At 44.0% G+C, this 27,460-nt stretch overlaps 1 protein-coding gene across 1 annotated transcript; it reads right to left on the minus strand.

The window, feature by feature from the left end:
- Positions 1–990: 990 nt before the first annotated feature.
- LOC121271943 lies at positions 991–27,448 on the minus strand. Its single transcript, XM_041178199.1, has 12 exons — positions 27,091–27,448; positions 25,238–25,302; positions 23,893–24,047; positions 21,900–22,033; positions 21,716–21,780; positions 18,269–18,414; positions 15,719–15,843; positions 14,325–14,383; positions 13,124–13,269; positions 10,113–10,258; positions 9,906–9,995; positions 991–5,052 (listed from the first exon to the last, which is right to left on the minus strand). Exons 1-12 carry the CDS (start codon positions 27,211–27,213, stop codon positions 5,026–5,028), a joined length of 1,281 nt encoding a protein of 426 aa, XP_041034133.1. The 5' UTR covers positions 27,214–27,448; the 3' UTR covers positions 991–5,025.
- Between the last annotated feature and the right edge of the window lie 12 nt (positions 27,449–27,460).

The following is a 27,460-nucleotide window of genomic DNA, read 5'->3' on the forward strand; positions in this document are numbered from 1 at the left end:
GATGATCTGAAATTTTCAGAGAAGAATAATATATGGTACATAAATTCAGGATGCCCTTGACTCAAGAACTGGATTATCCCCTTTATATAATACCCCTTTTCCCAGAAACTATGATACAAACTGTGTTGTACACTGTAAGTTCACCACAGCCTATAGGGATTTAATTCCCAGGCTTTGCAAGAGTAATAAAGCGGGCGATAGTGAGTCAACATTTTCTTAAATTCATTTTGATGAGGCCCAAAGTTCTCAAGCCTTTGGTACATCAACATGGCATCAGAGTTATGTTGACTTTAGAGCATAATGACAATTTAGACTGCTATTTATATGTTGATCCAAATTCAAAAGAGAATTTTGAGAAGTGTACAGTATTTAATTTTGTGCTACTAAATCTTAAAAGTGGCCCTCTCAACCCCCTGCACTCCACCCTAACCTCAGCCAACCCACCCTCCATTCTTGCCCCCCACCACCCCCTCACCGCCCACTAAAAAGGTTTTCTGGCGGGCTTTTCAAAAGAAACAAACGGAACCACGAAGCTGCCCAAAGATTGGGAGCAGCAGTAGTTCCTTATTTGCAGCTACTATCAGTGAAACTGAGTTAAAGACCAGTTTAAAAAAAGTCAGATCTGTCAGGCTGATAGAAGCAATTTTTTCTTAAAAAAAAGCCCTTCTTTCAGGTCCGCTGCTCAGTGTGCACACCATTTCCAACACCAGCCTTGCTCCCCTAGTCCACGGGCCCTGGTGTTTGGCACCCGTCTGCACCCCCCTCTCTTGAGCCCAGGTGGGCAGAGGGATGGCAAGTGTACATGTTCATGACCAGGCATTGATTGTGTGAGTATCACACTTCTACCCACAACTCTGCTTTGATACTACTGCTCAGACATTAGCATGTATCAAATCTTAACTTATACTGAATAAAATATAATTACTGTCACCAATAAGGATTCTCATTTCAGAATTCGGGATGAAGGGATAATCAACTCTGAGACTCTGATTTGTAACAATGTTTAATTGGAGAAGCTTTTCAAGTTTTAACATGACTTATATTTATAACATTCTTTCAACAGAAAGTTGCTCTGTGCTTAATTTTGATGTATTTTATTTGAATGTAGCTCCCGCTCACTTGAAGTCACAGCGCACATGCAAAGAGAAAAGCAGAAATTGTGTGATATGGATCTTTCTGATCGCTGATCTCAAGCCCAGCTTGGGTGTTACCATCCATCATTGCTGTAGTATCAGTTCGTGTCACTCTTGAAGATATGCAAGAGTGGTTCCAGGGATGAGGAACTTCAGTGATGTGGACAGGTTGGAAAAGCCGGGGTTGTTCTCCTGAGCAGGCTCGGAGGGGATTTGATAGAGGTGTTCAAAATCATGAGATGCTGTAAGGCACTTTGACATTTTGTGTGTTTCTGTAATGCCTCCCTTTGTTTCTTTTTAATACGTATTATCTTAATACTTGTGCCAAAATGTAACCAGTTGTGAGTTGGACCAATGTCCTGAACTTAGAACCGGGTGGTAGGAACATGGAGTGCAGAGGACATCGGACGAAGGGAGATGAAGACATCAACTCTGAGGCTTATATGAAACCTCTAAAAGAAAAGACTGGACAAGGATACACAGACACAGGCGTAGTTATCCAAGCTAAGATTTCTAAGACAGCCCTTAGCACAATAATTTCAAATTAGCACAGCCCAAGAATCCTTTTTTGACCAATACCAAGACACAGGTCCCCACAAGATCAGCATTGGAATGATACCCAGTCTGATCTGTAATACATTTCTACCATTATCATATGCCCACGTCCCACATTAGAACAATCTTCTCATGCCTGATGAACTACAGCATAGTTCCAGGGACTTTGGCACACACTCCACCATTTTTCCAGAGATGTCGCTGTGGGGAGGTACAGATGAGTGGTGATGGGGGTGGGGCAAGGAAATGTCTAGGCCTGAAGGGTGGGGGGAATGTCCAGCTGAACGTGCTCGCAGGGAGGGTCAGTGGAGTCAATATCTGACTCCTGGGAGCGAATTCAGGGTGGGCATGGTAGGATGGGATGGTTAGAGTAACAGGGGGCAGAGGATCCAAGTAAGGTGGAAGGATGAGGGCACAACGGTATCGGTAGAAGGGGCAGCAAGGGTTGTTGGTGGGGAAGTGGAGAATCACATGGACATGTGGGGCAGGAAAGAGGAGATGGGGGAGGTCAATGTGGACGGTGGTGGGATTCTCCAAGGGAAAGTGCACATTCACAAATACACAATGAGAGACGAGTGGAGTCAGTGTTGGCTACCAGAAGCTATAAAAGGTAAATATATGAGTTGGGTTAAGGGGTCTTTCATTAGAAAATCCCTTTGGTTTTGAGAGACGCAAAAAGAAAAGATTCTCATTAAAACCAAAGAATTAACCGTAAATGTCAACAGTTCTGATTTGTAAGAAATATTTATTCAATATATACCGCATTTACACAAAAAAAAAATTACATGAGGTCAGAAAAACATCTTTTGAGTTACGTGTTTGTTTTTGATAAGCACTTTATGCCATCTGAACTCTGGTAAGGGTTTCATAAAAAATCCAAGGCACATTTTCATCAATCTTAATAGTGCTTCAGACAGTAAGAAATGAAAGTAAACACATATATGCTTTGCCTTAGACTTGGAAGTTGTCAGACATAGGTATCCCACTGAAACCAAGCTCAGCAAAGTTCGTTCTAGCTTGTTCCACCAGTTCAATTTGAAAACTGGCCTTAACCAGTTATAAACCAATTTTGCCGAGTTTTGTGATGAGAGTTCATTTTGTGAAGTAAAGTGCAGTGTAAACTGAGATTTTTAAGGAGTCTTAAATACTTTCTAGTCACAAAACCTTTTTTTTGTGCATACCATATTTGCACCAGTATACATTTTGTAACCAGAAGTGACTAGTTTATATTTTATTATAAGTTATCCAAGCTAAGATTTCTAAGACAGCCCTGAGCACAATAATTTCAAATTAGAACAGCCCAAGAATCCTTTTTTGACCAATACCCAAGACATAGGTCTCCAAAAGACCAGCATTGGAATGATAGCCAGTCAGATCTGTAATATATTTCCACTGTTATCATATGCCCACGTCCCACATTAGAACAACCTTCTCATCCCTGAATGGCCCCTGATTTTAATAGAGTTTCACAGTGACTAATTATAATACGTAACAGTAAAAACAAAAAAAAATCCTTGAACATTAGCACAATCCAAGACATGAAGTAGATAATCATCAAAAAAACGCCAATCTACCTGCCTTAAACTTTGTATTGTCCTTTTGTTGCAGATTAACTGACAATGAGAGAGCGCCTCGTATCATTGGCGCATGAGCAGTTAACACAAAGGTCCTAATTTCCTCGCTTTGCTATTTAAACTGCTGATGGCCCTGCAGAAAGGAAAAATTCCTGCTAACGAATGTACTGAGCGTCTGCACCTTAGCATCTCAGCCCAGACGCCTTGGCAAAACGGCTCACACAACATCTCTGGCCTGGAAGCATTTTTATCAATCGTCCTGAGGGCACCTTGGATAATCACTATAAGCTTGCGGTGCAGGGTTCTACATTTGGTTGCATGTAGAGGTTGGCCATCTTCACAAGTAGCATGCTTTGCTCTTTCGCAAAACAGCTACATCGAATATAGGAAAGATCAAGGATGTTCTTTGGTACCATCCATGTCTAATCACTAAATCCACCTCTTCACAAGAATGTTAGTTCAAACAACCTCCTTTCTGATGAGGCTATTTTGGTTGTTTAACTTTTTTGCTGCATGCTGGCCAAGTATTTAGATGAGCGTTTGAAACACCGTAGCATACAGGGCTACAGGCCAAGTGTTGGAAAATGGGATTAGAATAGATAGGTGCTTGATGGCTGGCACGGACACAACGGGCCGAAGAGCCTGTTTCTGTGCTGTATAACTCTATGACTCCATGGAGTATCTACCATTGTGCCGTGTGACAAAAAGAATGCATGGTACCAAAGGTGAGTTATGGAACTAGGGTAAGAATAACAGCAGTGTCATGTGCAAATATCATCCATTTTCTGAGTATTAGAGAAAGTTTGGTTGCATTTTAAGTTGTCCTTTTGCTCATGTCGTGCTCCTGTGCTGATAGAAGACATGAGCATCGGGATAACCAGCTTCTGCAGAGCAAGTACATCTTTGATGAAACGATGCACAGCGGTTCTCCTGATCCTGAATACTCCTGAAAATCATAGCACCGAACGCATGCTCTCATCCGCAAATGAGCAAATTCCACCTCATGCGGACATGCATACACTCAACACCCTCATTTCATCTTGATGCCTGCAGCTATATTGAGCCACAGACTTGCCTTCAACTGCTGTATTTTTTTTTCCATTAGCGTCCTAACCTTTATGCTATTCAGTCACCCAACAAATTACTCACAGGACTGCAGTAATTTTGGTTTTTGCCTTTGAAACAGTGCCAGTAACTCTTTTAAATATGGCTACAATTTCATTGAGTTACTATTCGATAGAAGCAGGGTATAATAATGGAGGTGAGCAAAAGTCCATTAGCTTCCAAACACAAACCCATGCAGTGCATGGTTATCTCAAAACCATTGTGAATTTTTATAAGAAATTTCATTTACATTGACTTGACCTTTGACCACAGAAACACAAAGGAAGTAATTATTAGCTAAGGGGCGGGGGTTGGGGGGGAGCTTACACAGTGAGCACACAACTGACATTTGAGGCAAAAACTACCAACACAAGGAACTTTGGATAGGCACTGCCCATACAGCTACACAAAGCATCTGTTTTCCACTGTGGTGAAAGTGTCCAGTGGTTGCCCAAGTAAAATCACCCACTTCGAAAAGGCAACCACTTTAAGAGTAACTCTGGAGCAGCAAGATAACACATGAACGCACTTGCGTTGAATTAATTTGGGTAGCCTGTTAGATAAGCATTGTTATCAATAGCCTTCCTACGTATTCTTCATAATCCACGCCAGTTTACTTCTCTCAACCCAAAGTATATGTTGTTTGCCTCCTTGACATCTCACCATTGGAAGTTGTACGATCGTCCCTAGAGTGAGACAAATGACCCAGGGTTAAACCTCCGACACATTGAAACCATAAGATACAGATTGATTGATAATGTTTCCCCCACAGGAAATGACAGGGTTGATCTAGATGGCCAGGAGGTTATAGGAACATAGGACTTAGGAGCAGGAAGAGGCCACTTGGCCCTTCAAGCCTGCTCCACCATCCAATAAAATCATGACTATTTTGGTTGTGCTTTAACTCTACTTTCCTGTCAGCCAACCACCACCCCCCCCCCCCAACACCCGCCATAACCCTCAGCTCCCCTGTCCAACAAAATCCATCCAACTCTGTACCAAATACACTCAACCCCTATCATTCTGAAGACAAGGCCCTCAATATTAGAGCCAGCAGGAGTCCATGCAGGTTTCACAAAAACAGCGCTTAAAACTGTTTTTCCTTTGGCCCTTCTCAACAATGGCGGCACTGAGATTAGCAGTGAAACCTGTCGGCAGCCAAGGTCAGCCTGTGCTGCCCTGCAGTTTACTGGCAATTCACAAAGAACTGCCCACACCTGTTGCCCTACTCCCGGGGGTCCGGCTAGTGGTGGCAGAGTCAGAGAATGTAAGATTGTTTCTGTGAAAATTAACCGCGAGAAAATCTCACCCCACCCCACTCACCAACCGCCTTCCCCCATCCCCACCCCCACCCAGGAAAAAGAATATACATGAACAAATGTTGAGATATTGGGAAAAGGAGGAGAGGTCAAGGGTGCACAAACTGTTTGTATTCAGTAACTCCCCTCACTGGGGAAGAAAACATCTCTTTGAGCTCATTACCCCATATTTACAGGAAAATGTGGGAGGCTTACTGTTACACGTCAGGCAGTCGCTGCATTTTTAATTTGACAAACAACAGCAAATTAATTAATCACTGACTGCTTATAGCAGAGGCCAAAAAGAGTGCCAGTTTGAGGAAGTTGTAGAACTCGACCCATGGATTCTGTGATGGTTGGCGCCATCTTTGATGCAGGCACACCTGTGGGAAGCGCTCTCCCTTAATTTCAACCGCTTGACGCTGTGACGACTGGCGCCACCTTTGATGCTGGCAGCTTTGAAACTAATGGCCTGCTGGTTGTCAGGGGCAATCAGGACAGGAAGGCTCAAAGGAAACAAACAATGAACACAATTTTTTCCACTCCCCACCCCCCACCCACCCTCCCCGCCCCACAGCTGAAAAACCACCTCAATAAGTGGATGGCAATAATTAGAAATTCTAGTTAAATTAGGATAGCTTTTTTCTTGGAAGCACATATGCTTTGAGGAAAGTTCAATTCATGGTTTGTCCCTGATGGCTCAGATGTGACTTTTCCAAATTTTGCCCAGTGAAAGTTTCTTTTAACAAAGATGTCTGGATACCAAGTGGCTACAGCAAAGAGGTGAAAGAACATGCTTAGTGATAATAACCCAGGAATCCAACTTTTCCCAAATGGTGCCTAGGCCAGATGTCCACAACGTTTTATTACCCGAAGAGCCATTTTCAAAAAGTGGCCCAAAATTTGCCCAAATTAAAAATTACTGGGGTCTGCAAGATGAAAATTTTAACATTTCTGAACCAAATGCTTGACAAATTGCCAAGTGTCTCTGGTAGAATGCATGATTTACATATATAATAAAGAAAATAGATGGATTGATTTTATGCATTGATAGAAAAAAATTAAAATACACTGATTTATTGCATCCTTTAACTGTAATTTTGTCAGTAAAAATCATCTTTAAAACAAGCTTTAATTTAAGTTGGGTGGAATTAAGACAACCTTTGCGGCTATTGATTCTCGTGACAAGCTTCGAATAGCGCATTCAGAATAATTTATCATCTCATCTGTATCAGAAACAATAAGGGTCACAGCCATAAAACTTGTTCTTCGAATCAAAGGTACTATCCATGGTTTAGGTATACCACTATACCACTCAAACAGGTTTATTTAGAGCACAATAATGCTCTTTTCCTTAAAATAATCATTAGAAACCATGGGTAGAATTTCCCCCCCCATTGGGGTGGGGTCGTGTGGGGGCCCGCCCAGCATGATGCACGCCCGGAAGTGCTGGGCGATCCCTGTGCGGGCGGGGGTTGGGGGGGTGGTTCCTTGAGTCGGGAGCGAGGCACAGAGGTGCCTCAGGGAGATTAACTTTAGGTTTCTGAAGTTTAATAAAGGAGAAAAACTCTTTAGACCATGCCCCCTCACGTGAAGCTGTCACACGAGCTGGGACATGGGTATTAATTTTATTAAAAGTTTTTCCGAGATTTCAAAAACCTTCGTGAAACCTCGTCCCACCCGTGGATGAGGTTCCATGAAAAATGCGAAGGCCGCCTGGGCTCTTCACCTGCCCCACCCCCGCCAACCTTAAGCTTTCTCAATAGAGCCAATGAGTTAATTAATGGCCTTAACAGGCCTTTGATTGTTCTGAAAATCTAAATGATGCGTGGTGATGTCACCCCGCGTCATTTTATGCCTCGGTCAGCGGGCCGAAAATTCTCCCCCCCTAAAATGCAACATAACGATTGTCTTTGTTCCTCGCAATAAAAACATGGCAGTTATTTTCCTTGACTTAATTTTTTTTCTAAGGCTTTTCTCGTGGTTAATGCGACCCAATTTGCAAAAGGTTGGGAGCCGCAAAATGAGGTGCTCAAAGCTCCAGAGCCACAGTTGCTGACCCCTGTCCTGGGCTATCATAATCCTAAGTGGGGGAGGGGAGTGTGAAAGCACACTTCTCTTAACGGTATTCAAAATTGTATCTTAACAGGTTCAAGGTTGAAAGCATAATAAGATACGTAGGGGTTGTAGGATTGTGTTCCGATCAGTGGTCGTGGATCTAAAATGTTAACTTTGTTTTCCTCTCCAGGATGCTGCCTGGTCTTATTTGTGTTTTCAGCAATTTCAGTTGTTATTTCTTGTGGCTGGGCGTGTGAAAATGAATTCTGCTTATCCACATTTACTTGAGATTATGAAGGCCAGCCCTACTCTCCGTGTAAACTGTAATGTGTTTTACTTGGGAGGTCTGATAAGATCACAGGGTCCGAAGTGGGCTGATGCTCAGCTTCCCAGCTTTGCCACAGCCCTTGAACTCTCTCCATAGGTCAACATTTGCCCAAACACCAGGGCTCCGAACAGACACCTTCGTCCCCTTACCCCCATCGACCATTCCCTGCTTCACAGCCTTAATAAAAGCCGGTCATCCAAAAGGCTTCAAAGTACAGGGTCCCCATTAAAAAGGGAACAAACGAGTTCACACTGAAACCCATCCTGGATACTTGCTGCAGGAAGGCATTAAACAGGGGAAATCTTAGCGCGTTCTCTGCATAAGTTAGCAATGAGATTTCCTTGAACTTTGCACATTCTACTTCACACAAAAATGGAAGTTGTTTTACTGCCGCCCTTTTGAAGCTATCCATAACTTATCACCAAGGATAGATATATTTGTGGAATAATTCCTAAGTTTTCTGGCATCACAGGTCTATGTTGTGAATCATGGGGGCAATGGGCAGAATTTTCACCTTGGCTGGTGGGCGGGCGCTTGACCCGCTCGAGCATAAACTAGCGTGGGGTCAGCCTCCCGATGTCATTGCGCAGTCGCGCGATAGTTTGGTCGGTGGGCGCGCGCTCGGAGCAGGGAGGGGGGTGGAAATCGACAATTTAAAGGCCTGTTAAGGCCATTAAAGAATCAATTAAGTTAAATTTTCGCCGCCCGTCCAACTTTACTGTTGGCGAAAAGGCCGGGCGGCCTTTGCGTTTTTACGGAAACCCTTGTCCTCGGGCGGGATGAGGTTTCAGTAAGGGTTCGTTAATTACATAAAAATTGTCGAAAAAGTTTATGGACATGTCCCAGCTCCATGTGACACTGTCAAATGAGGGGATGTGTCTTAAAATATTTTCTCTTCTTCCTTTAAATTTTTAAACTAATCTCCCTGAGGCACCTCTGATCCCTGACTCAGGGAACTGCACCCGCCCAGTCTGCATTCAAAGCTTCCGGGCGTGTGTCATGTAAAATGGCGGCGCGGACCTGATTGGGGGCGCCGATCGGGTTGGGCAGGTCGTGGGGGTGGGTAGTGGGGGGGGGGGGGGTGGCAGGATTTCTGCCCTTCATCTTTATGAGGCAGCTCTGTGCCTCATGGAGATTCTGAAGCGCGCAGGCGTGAAGTTTGCCCTCTCCCTGCTCACCCTCCTCCTCTCCTTAATTGGCCCCGCCAGCGTGAAATCGCCTTACGGCCCCGATCGCGGGCAGCTGTCGGCTTCCCCGCCGCCCGCTGTGCCCGCCCGACAGGGGCTGAGTTCTGCCCAATGAATCCTCGTTTATTATCTATGAACACGTCTTGTATCATAGAACCTTTCAATGCCATTTGGCCCATTGTGCCTGTGCCAGTTCTTTGAAGGGGATATCCAATTAGTCCCAGTCCCCTACTCTTTCCCCATTGCCCTGCAAACTTTTTAAATTCCCTTTGAAGTATTTTGGAACTTACCATTGAACCTGCTTCCGCCACCTTTTCAAGCATCCAGGATAGGTTTCACAGTGTGAATTTATTTGTTTTCTTTTTACTGGGGTTGAATCACATAGCATAATAGTTTTTCTTTAAGGATTCTATAATCAAACGCAAGCCCAAAATGGCCAGCTAACCTTGTTACCTCATGATCCTGCCGGTAGGGACTTGCATCGAATTCGAAGCATGATTTTAGTGAATGAGTATAATTTTGAAGTCTAAAGCAGTAAACTGAGCCAATAGCAAAGGCATGGCCAAGGTAACTCCTTTACAAACACTGGGGCTGCAGTCATACTCAAAGAGAAATTTCCATTCTGGTCTTCCTGAGTTCAGATTGAGTAAGGTAGAACTGACGCTTACCCCAAACATTGGAAATTTCATGTCCAGATCATCAGGTGCTTCCAACCTAAAGGCATTCGCCACTTTGGAACAATAGCCGGTCTTGACAAACTGCAGGAAACAAGGAGGAGGCATGGTTAAATTCTCCGCTCATTATTAAAAGTGCTGCCATGATGGTTGCTTGCATACATGGACCAATAGCCAGAGCAGAAGATTTCACAGACTCACCAGAACGATGAGTAACAGAAGAGCAATGATAGCCAATATACACATAACAATGATTGCAATAGCATATCCTGGGAAGGGTCTTGCTGGAGCTGGCTGGTTAACTGTGGTGGTAGCCTCAGGGTTGGGAGCTGTAGGAGTGATGGTAGCTGTGAATGGAAAGAAAGAATCCTGGTCAACACACCTGAGCAATTTTAACGTATTCAGTTCTCTCAAGTTGATGCAGTCGGCAGCTAACAGCACATAAAACAGTATTGTCTGCTCTGCATTTTCCCCAAAGCCCATTTAAAATATGCACACCATGAATCATTTTCCCCTTTTAATGATAGCTGAGGTCCATTCACAACCCATTTGATGGGTATACAGTAACCACTATGATCTTCAGCCTGAATGGCTCGCAACTGCTCAATTTTGAGGGTGCAACAATAGCATAATTCTACCCATAATCCAATATAATCCATTAAATACCAACAAAGGATCAAAGGTCAATTCTCCTTTGTTGGATTAAGGGCGTGGCTTTTCTTTACAGTAAAGGGCATATTGTATATTCCACCATAATGCTTCAACATTTTTCCAATTTTCTGACTGTTGTCGTTCTCTGCACCATTGACAATACCTGATTTCAAATGCTTCATTTTAAATTAAAGCATGTAAACGAGTATTGCAGAATTGTGGAGAATTTTTCTGAGCACAAATCCAAAGTTCTGTCCAGCTTGTCTCACACTGGTAACTGTGCCTTTACCACTAGCTGTAACAACTTATACAAAACCTTTATGACAGGGGGTCCCTCTAAGCTAATGCTTTCACTGACCAATTCGATTAATGTCTTCTGGATGAAACATTAAATCGAGGTCCTGTCTGTCCTTTCAGGTAGAAGATCTCACAACATTGTTTCAAGGAAGAGTGGGAGAGCTCTCCCTAGTGTACTGGCCAATACTTATCTCTCACAAACACTTGAAACAAATTATGTGGTCATTTTCCTCCTTGCTGTTTGTGGAAGCCTGCTACGTGCTGGTATGTTTTCTTCAGTACCACAGCGATGACTCTTTGGAATTACCTCACTGGTTGCAAAATGGTTTGGGATGTCCCAAGGTTTTGAAAGCCAATATAGAGAACATCTTTGTAAATATGGCCCTCATTGGGTGATACTGTGCGTACAATGGCATAGTGGTATTGTTGCTGGATTAGTAACCCAGAGACCCAGAATCATGGGGTAGAATTTTGCCCTTGGATGGTGGGTGAGCCCCACCGGTTCAGCGGCAGGTGGGCAGCTGACCCCCGCTGGGGTCCGCCGCCATTTTGAATGGGCGGGCCAATAAAGGACCGCCCAGCGGCCTGCCCGACGGGAAGCGCTATGCGCTCCCTATGCGGGCGGGGGGAGGGAATCCCCAGCTCTCAAAGTGCGCTCTGAGACTAAGTCCCGTCCCAGGGAGATTAGTGACAGTCTATAAAACTTAAAAAATAGAACAATATAAATATTATTAACGTGTCCCCCTCATGTGACAACATCACACAAGATGGGACATGTTAATAAATATAACACTACATTTATTAAAGTTTTTAAAAAAGGACATGAAACCTCATCCTGCCGGTGGATGAGGTTTCGTGTTTTTCCAGAAGCCCGCCAGAGCTCCTTGCCTTCCCGCTAGTCTTAAGGTTGGATGGGCAGGGCCTTTAATTACTTTAATTACCCTGTCAATGGCCTCAATTGGCCATTGACAGGTCAGCGGGCGGACAGCTGATTTCGCTGTCCCCCCTGCCTTCCTGAAAATTTAAAGGGGCCGGGACGACATTGTGGGTTCCTCCCGACATCATCCCGCGTTATTTTCCTATCGGCGAGCGGATCCTGCCCCCAAATCGCCGATGGGAAAATTCTGACCATGCTCTGGGGGACCTGGATTCGAATCCCACCATGGCAGAAGATGGAATTTGAAGTCAAAAAGAATTTGGAATTAAAGGTCTAATGATGACCATGAAACCATTGTTGTAAAAACCCATCTGGTTCACTAAAGCCCTTTAGGGAAGGAAATCTGCTGTCCTTCCCTGGTCTGTCCTACATGTGACTCCAGACCCACAGCAATGTGGTTGACTCTTAAATGCCCTCTCAACTTGGGATGGGTAATAAGTGCTGGCCTGGCCAGTGATGCCCACATCCCATGAGTGAATAAAATAAAAACCTACACTAAGATTTGTCCACCTACCAACCTGTACTTGCTGACCCATGTTCAGGCATTAAGCAATGCCTTGAGTTAATAATTCTCATCCCTGTTTTCAAATCACTCCACTGCTCTCTATTTCAATCTTATCCAGCCCTAACACCCTCTGGGATATCTGCATTCCTCTGATTCTGGCCTCTCACACATCCCTGATATTAAATTGCTCCACCGTGGGTGGCCTTGCCTGAGGGCGTAAGCCCTCAGTTCTGCAGCACTCTTCTTAAACCTTTGCGCCTCTCTCTCCCTGGCTTTCCTTATTCAAGGTGCTCCTTAAACCAAGATTTTGGTCATCTGCTATGATATCACCTTAGGTGACATGGTGTCATATTTACTTCATAATGCTCCGATGAAAGCTTTCACTATGGTAAAGGCACTATACAAATGCAAGTTTTGTGGTACATTTTACAGTGAACTCTACATGTATCAGGCATTTGGCCTGATCCAGACCTCACATCATCTTGTCTCCATTAAAAGAGCAATGCATGGATCAGGAAAAGGAAAACAATTGACCTCAATACTGGTGGCGCAGTCTGCCAGGTCACTGCCCATGCCACGATGGTAGACCTTCACCTCATTACGTTCAAGCAACCCATTCCGGACATGCACCACGCTGAGAAATTATAGATGCAATACAGACGGGTGATGGATTGGCTGCTCACATTACATCCCCCTGGCCTTTCTGTCGCTTCAAGAGCGATATAAAGGGTGGTCAGTGCTTCTTTCCTTGCAGTAAAGATTCGCTATGTGCAATGCACCACGTACAAAGAGAAGTGGGCATAACTCTTCGAGGTAACATACTTGTGTTGATAAGGGAGTTGATGTCCAAAGTTAAATTGGCATTTCTGAATGCTGCTTCATTTGCAACGATCTTCTGGATAACGCTAGAACTGCTTGTTGCTCCTTCTCTGAATACTACTGCTGTATCAGTGACAACAGATCCCGTCCTAGATATAGAGAGAAAGAAAGGTGTTGACCAGTGGAATCCAGGCAGTGCAGCGCGCCCCCGGGGCCCAGTGTTAAAGCCCCGCTGAGTTGAAGTGAAGGAGGCCACACTCCTTTCTCACAGCATCAGCTGCCGTGAACCAGGTAAGTTTAAAGGTCCATTGAAAAATAAAGGTCCTTGACAGAGCAGGAAAGAAGGTAAGTATCTAACCTAACTGAATAGGATTTTGGTGGGGGTGGGGAGCGTGGGGAGGGAAGGGAGTCAAAGGTCATGGGGAACTGGATCTCTAGTGGGGGAGCGGTGGTTAAGATGTCTGGGAGTCTTTGGGGGGGGGGATCGGAGGTCAGGGGCACGTCACAAGATGGGGGGAGGGTGAGTGGTTCAGTCCCCGTGGTGGAGGGGCAGGATGCAGAAGGGCCTCAGTGAGGTGACTGGGCCTCGGTCAGGTCCGTTTGGGCTTGGGAGCCGGGGTGGGGGGTGGTGGTGGGGTGAGGGTGTCAGGACTCGGGGGAGGGGGGCGAGGGGTAGGGTCTCGGGCATTGGGTCGGGTCCAGTCAGGTCTGAGGGGGCCTGGTGGGGATAAATGTTGAGCTGCTGGAGGGGACGGGGACGGGGATGGGGGGGTGGGGGGGGGTGTTTTGGAGGAGTCCCATGGGTGGGGTTATCGGGGTACGGCGGGGGGGGTTGTCCTGTGGGGGTGGGGGAAGTCCTGTGGGTGGGGAGTCCTGTGGGGATAATAGTCATCCAGAAGTTAGAAGTGCTCTTCATCCTTCTAACTTTCTCTGCAGAACTATTGGTGTAACAGTCGGAACCATTGGAAGTTTGTGATTTAAATGGCATTTTTGGTTGTTCCCAGTGCAGGGCAATTGCCCAGGATAGTTGGCACTTCAGGGCAATTGTCGTGCAAACCTTACCTGGGAACCTCCGAAGGCGATTATCCAGCGCACCTTTGGAGTAGACTCCCTGCCGCTATATAGTTATGACCCAGTACGAACAAATATCAGTGCCATTTAGTATTTTCTATCTTTTCAAGTGATGAAGAAGAATGGTATTTACCTGAATTCATTGATAATGATCTCAGTGAAGTTAGATTCACTTGCAAAGATGCTTCTCATCTACAGCACAAGAAAACAATGTCAAAATACTTAACATCAATACCAGCAGAGCACCAGCAGTGAGCAGCGGCTGCAAACTCACTGGCTCAAACAGTCTGGCCTTGCATCTTATTTAAAACTTTAAGTTCAACCAAATTTTCTGCTATCTTTCGTAAGAGTAATCAAGTTTGCCGGTGTTTTAAGCCAAGCCAGCAACCAATCCTCTGACAGGTTTAGTTCGAGGATGGTAAGTGCCGCTTATTCTGCCAGGGGGTGTGTGTGATTAAAGGGGGAAATACAGATGCTTGCAAAGGTCACTGCATCTGGTTCTCTGACCATGAGCCCCTCCCTCAGTGTGTAAGGCGATTTACCACTCTTGATGTGGAGCTCTGTATGATGGGAGGGCTCCTGGGGAATTCAGCGACAGGGGTCAACCTGCAGCATATATCCTGCATGGATTTAACTGATGGAAAACTCAAGCGGGGCTCACAATGGAACAGGTTCACCTCTGTGGTGGAATTTAAAACCACACTAAGAACTCCTGGGCCTCCCCCACCCTCACATAAACTTTCCTCCTCCTATCATCCATTACTACATGAACATGAATGAAGAAATAGCCACACAGAATGGTGGCTCTGCATTTGGCAGAGGCCCTTGGGCTGCTTAAAGCTTTTGCTCCAATAGTACTATCTTGCAATGTTGACCTCAGGCAATCTGCAGGGTTGGCTCTCTGAAGTGGCAGCAAGCATGTGCTGCTGCAGCTGTGGTGTATGATAAAATGCTCGGAGGGTGCAGGGGCTATTTTCCTTTGTGACCCGAGGACAAGCCTCGCACTCCAAGCACCTGAAATCATGAAGACACTTCCTACCATTTTCCACCCATTCATCATAATAGATGGAGATTTGCCTGGAGCATGTTCAAAGCTCCCTGATGGGTGCTTGTGATGAATAAGACTCCAATGGGAGTGGGCAATCTGCTCTAACAGGTAATATCACTTTTAGTGTAACCCAGTCGGAACCATCCGGAGTTTGTGATTCAAATGGCATTTTTGGATAGTTCCCAGTGCAGGGCAAGTTCCCTGGGTAGCTTCACTGCATGACGATAAACAGAACACTACATGTGATCAGTTTAACATCCTGACTAAATAAGCACCGACTATGTCTGGTCAAAGACGAAATATTAGTATTACGTCTATAAATCCACTGTCTTGTCTTTTTTCCTGATAATCTGGTGAGGGTAGCAAACAGCCATATTTAAACATCACACCTAAGAGAAGACGGAAAGTTAAAACGTCTTGCCGTTTTAGAACATGCATGTTATCTTCGCACAGTGTCCAGGTCTAAATTCACTACTTACCACTGTTGTAATAGATGTGCAGAGCTTTTCAAACTGAGGACTGGACCTATTGCTCAGAGCAGATTCAAAAGCTAGGTTTGTAAACCGGAGTTTCAATTGGAACTTGTCAGCTTTAAAATCTTCACCTGAGGAAAGAAAGGTCACAATATACTAGGCCTAAGTGTACATTTACAGCTGAACTTCTTTTAAAAAAACAAACATGGTCTTTTTTTATTTGCAAAATCAACGCTTAGCACAAACTGGAAAGCCATTTGGGAAAGGGCATACGTGAAATATGACCTGGGCAGGAGACAAAGAAGGCATCAGCAGTTCACAATGGAAAATTAAATTGGGGGCAAAAGTCGAATGAGTTACAGAGGCATTATTTCTTGTTCTACGCTGCTACGAAAGTGGAATTTTACCCTTCATCTCAGCCCTCCCATTTCGCTATGTTCTTCAATACGGAATATAGTTCCGTTTATATAGACAAGTAAAATCCCTGCGACTTATTTTTTTATAAGAAAAACGAGATGGTGGACTGTTGGGGGTAAAGTTGAAGGGCGGGCGCGCACAATTAAGGCCCGCCCAGCGTGAAGTCTGCACAGAAGTGCTATACGCTCCCTGTGTGGGTGGGAGGGGGGGTGGTGCAGAGGGAAATCTCAAAATCGAGAGTGCGCGCTTTCGTGCATGCGCACGAGAAAGCCCACTCATCTCCCTGAGGCTAAGTGCTGCCTCAGGGAGATGGGCTCTAAATGTTAAAAACCTAAAAAGAGAAAAATAAAATTTATTTAACAAGCCCCCACATGTGACAATGTCACATGAGATGGGACATGTCCATAATGTTCACAAACACTTCATTAAAAATTTTTTAAAACCTACATGAAACCTCACCCCGCCCGTGGATGAGGTTTCATGCTTTTCCTAGTTCCCGCTGGGGCTCCTGGCCTGCCTGACAACCTTAAGGTTGGACGGGCAGGTCCTTTAACTACTTAATTGACTCTGTCAATGGCCTCAATTGGCCATTGACAGGTCGGCGGGCGCACAGCTGATTTCGCTGCGCCCCCGCCTACCTGAAAATTTAAATGGGGCGCAGTGACGCCGGGAGTTCTGCCTGACATCATCCCACGTCATTTTACGCCCCGCCCCCCCACTCACCGACATGTAAAATCCTGCCCGGTGAGTGGGATGTTAGAGAATCTTCAAAAAAGTACTCCACAGAGCCACCTAATGACCAGAGGCTGCACTCACATCATGGCCGTTGACATGATATAACTGAATAGGGACTATTAACATAGCAATCTACCATGGCAAGGCCGGCTGATAGAAAAATGCAATAAAAAATTAGGACAAGAGGAAGGAAGGTTTGTAGAGAAAATACATGCAAGAATGAATCAAATGCATCAAAGCTGCATTTGTTATGTTAAAAGGGAGCCGAGTGAAGTTGTGTTGCGCAATGTTAGTGTACAAAGTTTGCGTGAAATTCACTGGTCTCTGTTTTATTGGAACAGGCAACACATTTAGTATTGAGCGTAAGGGACCTTCCAAGGTGCATGATAAGCACATGCCCATTAATGTCATCCAGCATGATTTCACTAGTCATCGTTCTTTCTGAAAGCAACCTCAAAAGAGAATTAGTCCTTTCCTGCAGCTTCCAACATTACAACAGTAAATACACTTCAAAAATATTTCATTGTTTGAAAGTGCTTTAAGACAGCCTGAGGTTATAAATGACGACATCTAAAGATGAGTTCTTGCTTTTACGTTGTCAAGAAACAATTTTCAACTGTCCCTACATGTGGTCCAGTGAACAATTTTCTCCTTGACAGGAAACAGTTTAGGGAATGGGGATGTGTTTTATCCATGAGTCCTACACTCAATTGCAAATATAAAAACTGTCAGGCATCACTCCAACTTTCTCTTTTACCTCACCTGAAAAATAGACAGTGAAGGGACACAATGGAGGCAGGGCCCCTAACATCCACTGTGGCATTGACAGTCCTGTACCAAGAAATGTGTAGCATTCTTGGCCCTTAAGTCAGACAGTTCAAGCCTCACCTCTAAGATCAAAGTAAGTGGCCAGTGTAATAGTAAGATGCCATTTTGCAGATCTGACATTGGGGGCTGTCAGTGGGTTCAACTGTTAACAACAATTTGCACTGATTCAGCCCCTAAATATAGCAAGCGCCCCATGATGCTTCTCAGGTATATTAACAAAAGTTGACTGCAAGCCATATCAAGAGATGGTAGGAAAGGTGAGGTCAAAGAGGTAGGTTGTAAGGAATATCTGAAAGGAAGATAGAGGTAGAAAGGTGGTGAAGTTTAATGATGGAATTCTACTTGAAATACAGCAATTTTCCCATTGCCTGGACAACAGGGCACTGGGTTTCAAGTTATCAGTTTTTTGGAATTTTCCTGTGTAAGAAATGTTGTTTTGGTCTGCCTAGACGACAACAATCTTTGGACTTTAAATCAATTTGTTTTTGAAGATGAAGCACAGTGAGATGTTTCTGAGTGCTGTGATAAGGTGTTATATATAAATGCGATTCCGCATTTGCACAAACAGGCACTTACCATTTACTTGAATGGAGGATTTGATGATACCACAATCTGAATTGCTAACATTATTAAAGATCAGATCACGCAGGAGTGGTCGGTCTTCCAGTCTGGTAGTATTGATCTGAATACGTGCAAGCACCTGTACCTTTGTTGAATCATTGCTGAAACGTAAGCAGAAATGTGATAGTTGATTGGTTGCTAGGTGGACTCATGTTTGCTAAGTCATTTGGCATCCCTTTCCAGTGGCAAGCTCACCGCATTTGATTAAATAAGCATCAGGATTGGAATCAAAGCCTCAGGAAACTGGCATTCTTAAAACAGAACTCTTGCTTTCCACCTTTCTTAGTGAATCTTAGTGTGCAATGTAATTTAGCATGGTGCATACCTTAATGCAAAATATCCAAAGGTGCATTACACATATTTTGGCGCAGTATACCTATCTTAGTATCATATGTCAAGTTTGGGTAGAAATTTTTTAGTGCAGTATGTGCATCTTAGCCAAGTATCTGTACATTAATGCAGCATTTACACTGATGTGGCTCAGCTGGGCAGTATTCTTACCCCTGAGTTAAAAGACTGTGGGCGAAATTTTACAGCCCTGTTGCAGCAGGAGCAGGGGCCTTAAAATGCAGTGTGAGCCATTCAAAAGTCCATTGACTTCGGCGGGAGTGGAAAATGCCGCTGGCGGGAGGGGCTGTAAAATTCCGCCCTGCGGGGTTCATGTCCCGCTCCAAGACTTGAGAACAGCGATCAAGGTGCAGGCTCGTGGTACTGGGTGAAGATTGCTTTTTGGGGTGAGACCTTGAATGAAGGCTCTATCTGCCCTTTCAGGTGAACTTAAAAGATCCTGAGGTATCACCTTGAAGAAGAGCAGGGAAGTTATCCCTGGTGTCCTGGCCAATATTTATTCCCCCAATCAATGTCACAAGAACAGATTATCTGGTCGTTATCACCTTGCTGTTTGTGGGAGCTGGCTGTGTGCAAATTGGCTGCCACATTTCCTACATTGCAACAGTGACTATACTTCTAAAGTGGTTCATTGGCTGTGAAACACTTCGGGGCGTCCTGAGATTGTAAAGGGCACTGTATAAATGCAAGACTTCTTTTTTCTTATAATATTAAACTATGCCAAAAGCCAAGGCATTTTTTTTTCTTTGTCACAGTCCAAGAATTTGTTGAGACTTTCAGGTCAATGTTTCTATAGGTAAGAACCAACTGAACATTAGGGTTTATCAACTGTACAGAACGCTTCAAAACGTATTCACTGATGCATTGGAAAAGACATTGGTGCCCAGGCTGCTTCTCCAAAACACAGGCAATCAAGAGCTAGGGTCAGCGTAGAAAAGAGCGTACAAGTCTGACCCTTGGTATTTGAGTTCTGATTTGTGAGGAAAGGCCGGGGAAATTTATGCTTTACTGTCAGGAAAGGGGTCATCTTACAGATAAGATAATAACTGGTAAAGAAAGGTAAATCTTCAAACTAAATTGTGAGAGCAGGACAAAATGTTCAAATGAATGAAGGACAATTTTGATATTGATAGCAAGAATTTTTTGGGGGAAGTAACAGAGAGGATTTATGAAGGTAGTGCAGTTGACATGGTCTACATGGATTTTAGCAAAGCTTTTGGCAAGGTCCCACATGGCCAACTGTTTAAAAAAATGAAGCCCATGGGATACAGGGAGATGTAGCATGCTGGATACAAAATGGGCTCAGCGGCAGGAAGCAAAGAATAATTGTTGGCAGGTGTTTTTGTGATTGGAAGACTGTTTCCCACAGGGCTCAATACTAGGTCCCTTGTTCTTCGTGATAATATATTAACGATTTGGACATAAATGTAGAGGGCATGATTAAGAAGTTTGCAGATGACACAAAAATTGGCCATGTAGTTGATAGCGAGGAGGACTGCCATAAACTGCAGAAAGATATCAGTGGATTGGTCAGGTGGGCAGAAAAGTGGAAAATGGAATACGACCTATAGAAGTGCAAGATGGTGCATTTGGGGAGGTCAAACAAGGCAAGGAAATGCACAGCTGGCAGGCGAATACTGAGGGGTGGAGAGAGAGTGAGGGACATTGAAGTGAATGTGCACATATCCTTGAATGTAGCAGGGGAGGTCGATAAGGTGGTTAAGAAGGCATATGGTATCATTTCCTTACTTAGCTGAGGTATAGAATATAAGAGCAGGGTGGTTATGCTGGAACTACATAAAACATTAGTTAAGCCACAACTTGAGTACTGTGTGCAGTTCTGGTCACCTCATTAGAGAGGGTACAGAGGAGATTTACCAGGATGTTGCCAGGACTGGAAAATAGCAGCTATGAGGAAAGATTAGATAGGCTGGGGTTGTTCTTCTTGGAACAGAGGAGGCTGAGGGGAGATTTGATTGAGGTGTGCAAGGTAGTGAGGGGTCTAGATAGAGTGGATGGGAGGGACCTATTTACCTTAGTAGAGAGGACAGTGACTAGGGGGCATAGATTTAAAGTGATTGGTAGAAAAGTTAGAGGAAAGATGTGGAAAGGTTTTTTCACCTAGGGGATGGTGGAGGCCTGCAACCCTCTGCCTGAAAGGGTAGTAAAGGCAGGAACCCTCAATTCATTTGTAAGGTGTCTGGATATTCATCTCAAGTGCTGTAACCTGCAGGACTGTGAACCAAATGATGGAAAATGGGATTTTTAGCTGGCACAGATAAAATGGGCCAAGTGGCCTCTTTCTGTGCCATATGATTCTTTCTATGATTCTAAGAAATTATTCTTCACATTATGTGGGCTAATTTTTAACTTTAACAGCGGGAAGGAAATGGGAGAAATTATATCAACCCTCCCTTTCACACATCTCCCAATTTTCCTGGCAAACTTTATTTCCAGATATTTAAATTGTCCCCAAAAGAGTTACTAACACATGGAGTGGACTTTCAAGTAGAGCCATGAAGGCCAGAAATGCTGGACAATATTTAAAAACCAGTCAACCACTGCTGTGGGGGTTTTTCTGTACAGATGAATTAAGGTGGGCTTAATGTGCAATCTGAAATTATTTTCTGACCTGAAAAGAACCCAGGTATATGGGGATGGGGCAGGAGAGTGGAGTTGAGGTAAAGATCAGCCAAGATCGTAATGTGTGTCAGAAAAGGCTCGAGCGCTCGTCTGGCTGACTCCTACTCCAATGTTTGACCGGTGGAGAAACTTTCATTCTTAACTCGCAGGTTCTGAGCTTAGTAGGCAAATTTGGCTGAAGTCTATTGATTCAAGCACCAAGTTATCCATGTTCAAGTTGGGGAACACTCAAGAGAATGTATTCACTCTGACCATGTTACTTGTGTCCTTTTGCTCTCAATGGGATTCAATAATAAAAAACAAATTAACCTGTAATGTTAACCTCTAATGCACTTGGCTACACATCCCCGGCAGCTGGATCATTGACAGCCTCCAAAAACTTGAAAATACTCAGGATTAAAGTGGACGTACCTGAACATAACAGTCGAACCAGGCAGTACATTTGGATCAAATCCCGATTTGAGAACCAATTCAAGCTGTTGAATCAAAAGAGAAAGTCATTCAGAAAAACTGAACTCTTGATCTAGGCTGTTTGAGGTTTCCAAATGAGCCTGACACATTGAAATGGAAGTACTAGCTGTTTGTTATTACATACCCAGCTAATAACTGAAGTTTTCAGGCTCAGGAATTCAACCGAAGTATTCTTCTTGAGGCCTTCAGTGAAAGCTCTGTTTGCTATTATAAAGGAGATTTTCAGATCGATGGGCTGCAGATTGTTCTCAGTGATATCTGAAAAACAGATAACATATTAATGCACATTCAGCTAATAAAGTAGATCATGGGCAGAACTCCCCCCCACCCAAGTTAAGGGGGAAGTTTAGGAGTGGGCGGGTCAATTAAGGCTCGCCCCAGTGTGACGTCCGCAAGGAAACGCTATGTGGGCAGGGGAGGATTCCCTGAGCCGAGAGTGCACTTTTTTGTGCGCGTGCGCGTGAAAGAGTGCGCTCATCTCCCTGAGGCTAAGTGCCGCCTCAGGGAGATTGGCTCCTGTCTGAAAAACTTTTAAAAACAGAGAAAGTAAACTTCCCTGACACGTCCCCTCATGTGACACTGTCACATGAGTTGGGACATGTCCATCACTTTGGCAATTTTATTTAAAATTTTAAAACCTACGTGAAACCTCAACCCGCCTGTGGATGAGGTTTTCATGCTTTTTCTTTAGCCTGCCAGGGCTCCCAGCCTGTCCGACAACCTTAAGGTTGGACGGGCAGGTCCATTAATCACTTTAACTACTTTGTCAATGGCCTCAATTGGCCATTGACAGGTTGGTGGGCGCACAGCTGATTCGGCTGAGCCCCCTCTGACCTGAAAATTGAAATGGGGCGGGGTGACGTTGGGAGTTCCACCTGACAACATCCTGCAGCATTTTACGCATCGGCGAGTGGACCCCACCCCCTCCGCTCGCCGACTGGGAAATCCTGGCCCAGGAAACACTACAGTTTCTGTGCTCCTGGTGGGGGGTCTCACATAATAGGAATTCTGATCGGGAAACCTGCAGACACAGTCCACCCAGTTTTCTGGTGACAGGTTTTTTTGCATTTCAGGAAAAGTTCATGGGCAGTGTGGAAACAATTTCCCAATATGCAGTCTCCAATGGAGAGGACCCTCTCTGAATTGCACATTCAGAAATTCAACCCTTCCATTCTCATTAACTGCAAAAGTGTGGCCGCCTTTGTGTTGGGATTGACACAGGCTTGCGAATATTGTTTGTTCAAATTTTTGTCCAACATCACAGCTGGTGCCAAATGCAGAATAAGGTTTTAATGTATTGAGTTAAAGCCTAGTAGAAGTTTGCTTGTACAGTACGGGAATAGGCCATTCAGCCAATTGGTCCTTGCCAGTGTCTTTTTATTCATTCTTGGGATGTAGGCTTCACTGGCTGGGCCAGCATTTATTGCCTACCCCTAATTGCACTTGAGAAGGTGGTGGTGAGCTGTCTTCTTAAACCACTGCAGTCCATGTGGTGTGGGTACACCCACAGTGCCGTTAAAAACCTGTCTGTTTCACTCCTTTTAGACTTTATAGCGGTTTGATACAACCAGGTGGATTGCTAGGCCATTTCAGATTCAACTTACGCTGTGGATCTGGAGTCACACATGGGTCAGACAAAGTAAGGATGGCAGATTTCTTTCCCTTAAAGGCCATTAGTGAACCAGATGAGTTTTTAATGGAAATGGGTTTTTAATGGTCATCATTACGCTTTTTAATTTCGGATTTTTATTGAAATTCAAATTTCACCATTTGCCATGGTGGGATTCAAACCCAGGTCCCCAGATCACTGGTCCAGTGAAAACACCACTATGCCACCCACCTCCCCCTGTTTACATACCACATGATCGTCCTCCCGCTCTACTTCTTCCCAACATACATACTTGTTGTTGGTGTTGGAAGGAATGTTGGAAAAGCTCCCAATCCAATCATTACAGTACACAGAACCCTCCACCCCTCCACCCCAACCACCACCACCGACCAGGCTAGTCATGGAGCTTCAGTTCTGCTCATTATTGTGCCAAGTTTCACAGGGACCCATGTGGGGCAAACCCTACATTCTGAAATGTGCTGCATACCTTGTAACATCTAACACTTACCACCAGACCGGATGGATGCACGATTAATTTGCAGTCCCCCTAAACCCGTGCCATTCTGCAGCTCATTAACCAACACTTTTACCGCTTCTGTGCCGGATAGCTGAACAGCACCCACTTTGTAAGTTATGCCACCGTCCACCACAATAGATCCATTTCTGAAATAAGATTAATTATATCAATCATGTAAATATATTCATTGCAACAGTCTTTTCATTTCACATCCAGGATTATTGTGAGAACTGCATTGTCGTAAGAGAGTAGAGCTTTCAAAACAGCAAGCACTGGCCTGCTTTTGAATGGCCGGTCTTGTTTTTCTCATTTGTGTTTTATTTCAGCACACCACAACACATCAAAATGTATCCCACCCACCGTGTTCCTGAAGGAAATTGTTGAAATTGTAAATCAAGTGATCAGAGGCATCAATGATTGATCACAATGATTATAGGCGCTGGGCGTTATGTCACATTCTGTTTGTAAGTCCTGCCTTCCAAATTTCAATATTGCTTCTTTTGACAATACAATGTGATTTGTATCAACCAGAAACAAAGGTAGAAAATATTTACACCATCTTTCTTAGGCTGTTTTCCTAATAATTCACAAGTGAGTGCACTATAAGTTTAACTGGTATCAATGCATTTTTAATAAGACTATAAGACCATAAGAAATAGGAGCAGAAGTAGGCCAATCAGCCCATCGAGTTGGCTCCGCCATTCAGTGAGATCATGGCTGATCTGATACTTTCCGCTTTCCTGCCTTTTCCCCATAACCCTTGATTCCCTTACTGATTAAAAACCTGTCTTTCTCAGCCTTGAATATACTTAATGACCCAGACTCTACAGCCCTCTGCGGTAAAGAATTCCACAGATTGACTACCCTCAGAGAGAAAAAATTCCTCCTCATTTCTATTTTAAATGGGTGACCCCTTACTCTGAGATTATGCCCTCTGGTCCTAGACTCTCCCACAGGGGAAGCAACCTCTCAGCATTCACCCTGTCAAGTCCCTTAAGGATCTTATATGTTTCAATAAGGTTGCCTCTCATTCTTCTAAACTCCAATGAGTGCAGGCCCAATTTACTCAACCTCTCCTCATGATAGGAAATGCAGTTTCTATTTACAAGTCGCATCTGTGGTATGACAATTTTTGGTTTATTTTGCTTTTTATCACAGGAGAGTGCTATGCCAACATTCCCCTTTCAATGATATTATGTCAAGTGTCAGGTGCAGTTACAAAACGCTAGCCTGGGCGAACTCTGAAGTGAGTTCCTGAAGTCTTTCTCCAAATTCCATCATTTGCTTGTGGATGAAAGACTTCGATTCATTAACTAACCCTGAGCCCATTGCCTACCTGAATTGGTTGACCACATATCCTTGGAAACCATTAGGCGCAATTCTACGGTATGGCTCATTAAGCTTTAATAAAAAGAAATACATTAGGATCTAGTTGGAATCATTTTACAAGTAATCAGTAATGATAGTATCTTTAACATTCGTCATATAGTGTCAGCTGGGCGACAACTAATAGCATTCTTGTTCCTCAGTCAGAAGTATAAGTCCCACTGCAGAGACTTGAGCACAAAATCTATCTCTGACACTCCAGTGCAGGGGCAAGTGAGTGCCACACTGTCAGTGGTACTGTTTTTTTCGAGGAGATGTTAAACTGACCAGACAACCCTTTTTTTTAGGTCTTAAGTTGAGAGATAAATGTTGCTGATTCCTTGGGAGAACTGTCCTATCTTCTCCACACAGAGTGCTACAGGATCATTTACATCCACCTGAGAAAACAGATGCAGTTTAACATCTCATCCAAAAGATGGCACCTCCATCAGTGCAGCACTCCCTCAGTAGTTCACTGAGTTGTCAGCCTGAATAACGCATTCAAGTAATAAAAGCACAAAATACTGAAAATACTCAGCAGCTCAGTCAGCATTTGTGCAGAGAGAAACAGAATTAATGATGATGAAAGATCATTGACCTGAAACGTTGGGTAGGGTTTTGGCTGCCAGTATGGGAAGGGAGGAGGGGGCTGGTTAGCTCTGTTGTCTAGGTGACTAATGTGTGATTCAGAATAACATCAACAGCATGGATTCAATTCCCACTCTTGCTGAGGTAAACTTGGGAGCTGCCTCCTCTCCCTGTGGAAGGCAATGGCAAACCATCACTGAAAAACATTGCACAGGATGAAGCATCAGTAAATGATAAGCAAAGGACCTTCCTTCACATAGAACACTATGAATGAATGAATGAATAAATTGGGGAGGAGCTTGAGGCAGACTGGTGTAGAATTTCCTAATACAGCTAGAGTGTTACTTATCCATCGGATAACTTGTTAAGTCAATTGAAAGGACAAATAATGACATTTATATAGGTCAGCTGGAATTTTCAAGTCAGTCTGGAGGCACCATGCTCTTGGATCATCCTGAGGTACATCTGCTGCAGCCTCCAGATCTCTCTTCCAGGATGGTGGCCAGGCAGCTGAGGCCATTTCTATTTCCAAATCAATTAAAAATGCCGAGAGGATGCCTCAAGACTGAGGTACCCTCTCTCCTCCTTAATTGCAATCGCAGGCTTCAGGTGATTTTGTGCTGGAGGGTCTCCAATTGCCCCCCCCCCACCCGCCCCAGCTTCAAGAACCCATCTGCGAGATTGCATACACTGCAAAATTAGACTGTATACAGACCCTCTGGCCATTAATTAGCCAACCTAGCAACAAATCACTGCTCTGACAAGATGTGGGGACAGGACGTGGATTTAATGCCAAAGTCAGATTCGCAACCCAAATTGGAAAATCCTGTTAACTCTGTTTCTCTCTTCACTGATGCTACCCGGTCTGCTGAGTATTTCCAGCATTCTCTGAATTTATTTCAGATTTGCTGGAGTGGCAGTGTATTGCTTATATACTCAATTCACAATGGGAGTTAGACCCATAACCACCTGACTAAGAGAAAAGAATGATAATAAAATGAGTCAGTGAGGAACTTCCCATCTGCACACAATCACATTGTCATAAATATGGCAAGATTAAGAAAAAAACAGCTTTCATTTACAATAATTACAAAATTAAACAGCTGAAATTCACCATTTAATGAGAAAATTAAAAGGCTCCATTAAAAACTGCATTAGCTGAGATATCCACTTTGTATGGCTGCAGAAAATAATACCTAATTTATAAATAGATTATCAGAGAACAAGCAAACTTACTTGATTTTCTATATTCATTTTTAGCTGCTTGAACTCAAGTGATGTATTATCAGCTAACTGTAGTGTAAAAGTTTTCATTATACTAAACACCAAGGGCGTCACAAGTAAAGTTGGTTGTGCCATTGTACTGGCGGAGGCTGTTGTGATTGCAGCAGTTGTTTGAGTTGTACCAGCAGCTGTAGTAAATGCTTGTGTGGTATTGACAGCTACTGTTGTTTGTGTTACATTGACAGCTGCTGTTGTTGCTTCTGTTACATTGACAGATGCTGTTGTTGCTTCTGTCACATTGTCAGATGCTGTTGTTGCTTCTGTCACATTGACAGCTGCTGTTGTTGCTTCTGTCACATTGACAGCTGCTGTTGTTGCTTCT

The sequence above is a fragment of the Carcharodon carcharias genome, chromosome 32 (genome assembly GCF_017639515.1).
Source record: "Carcharodon carcharias isolate sCarCar2 chromosome 32, sCarCar2.pri, whole genome shotgun sequence".
NCBI classification, from domain to species: domain Eukaryota; kingdom Metazoa; phylum Chordata; class Chondrichthyes; order Lamniformes; family Lamnidae; genus Carcharodon; species Carcharodon carcharias.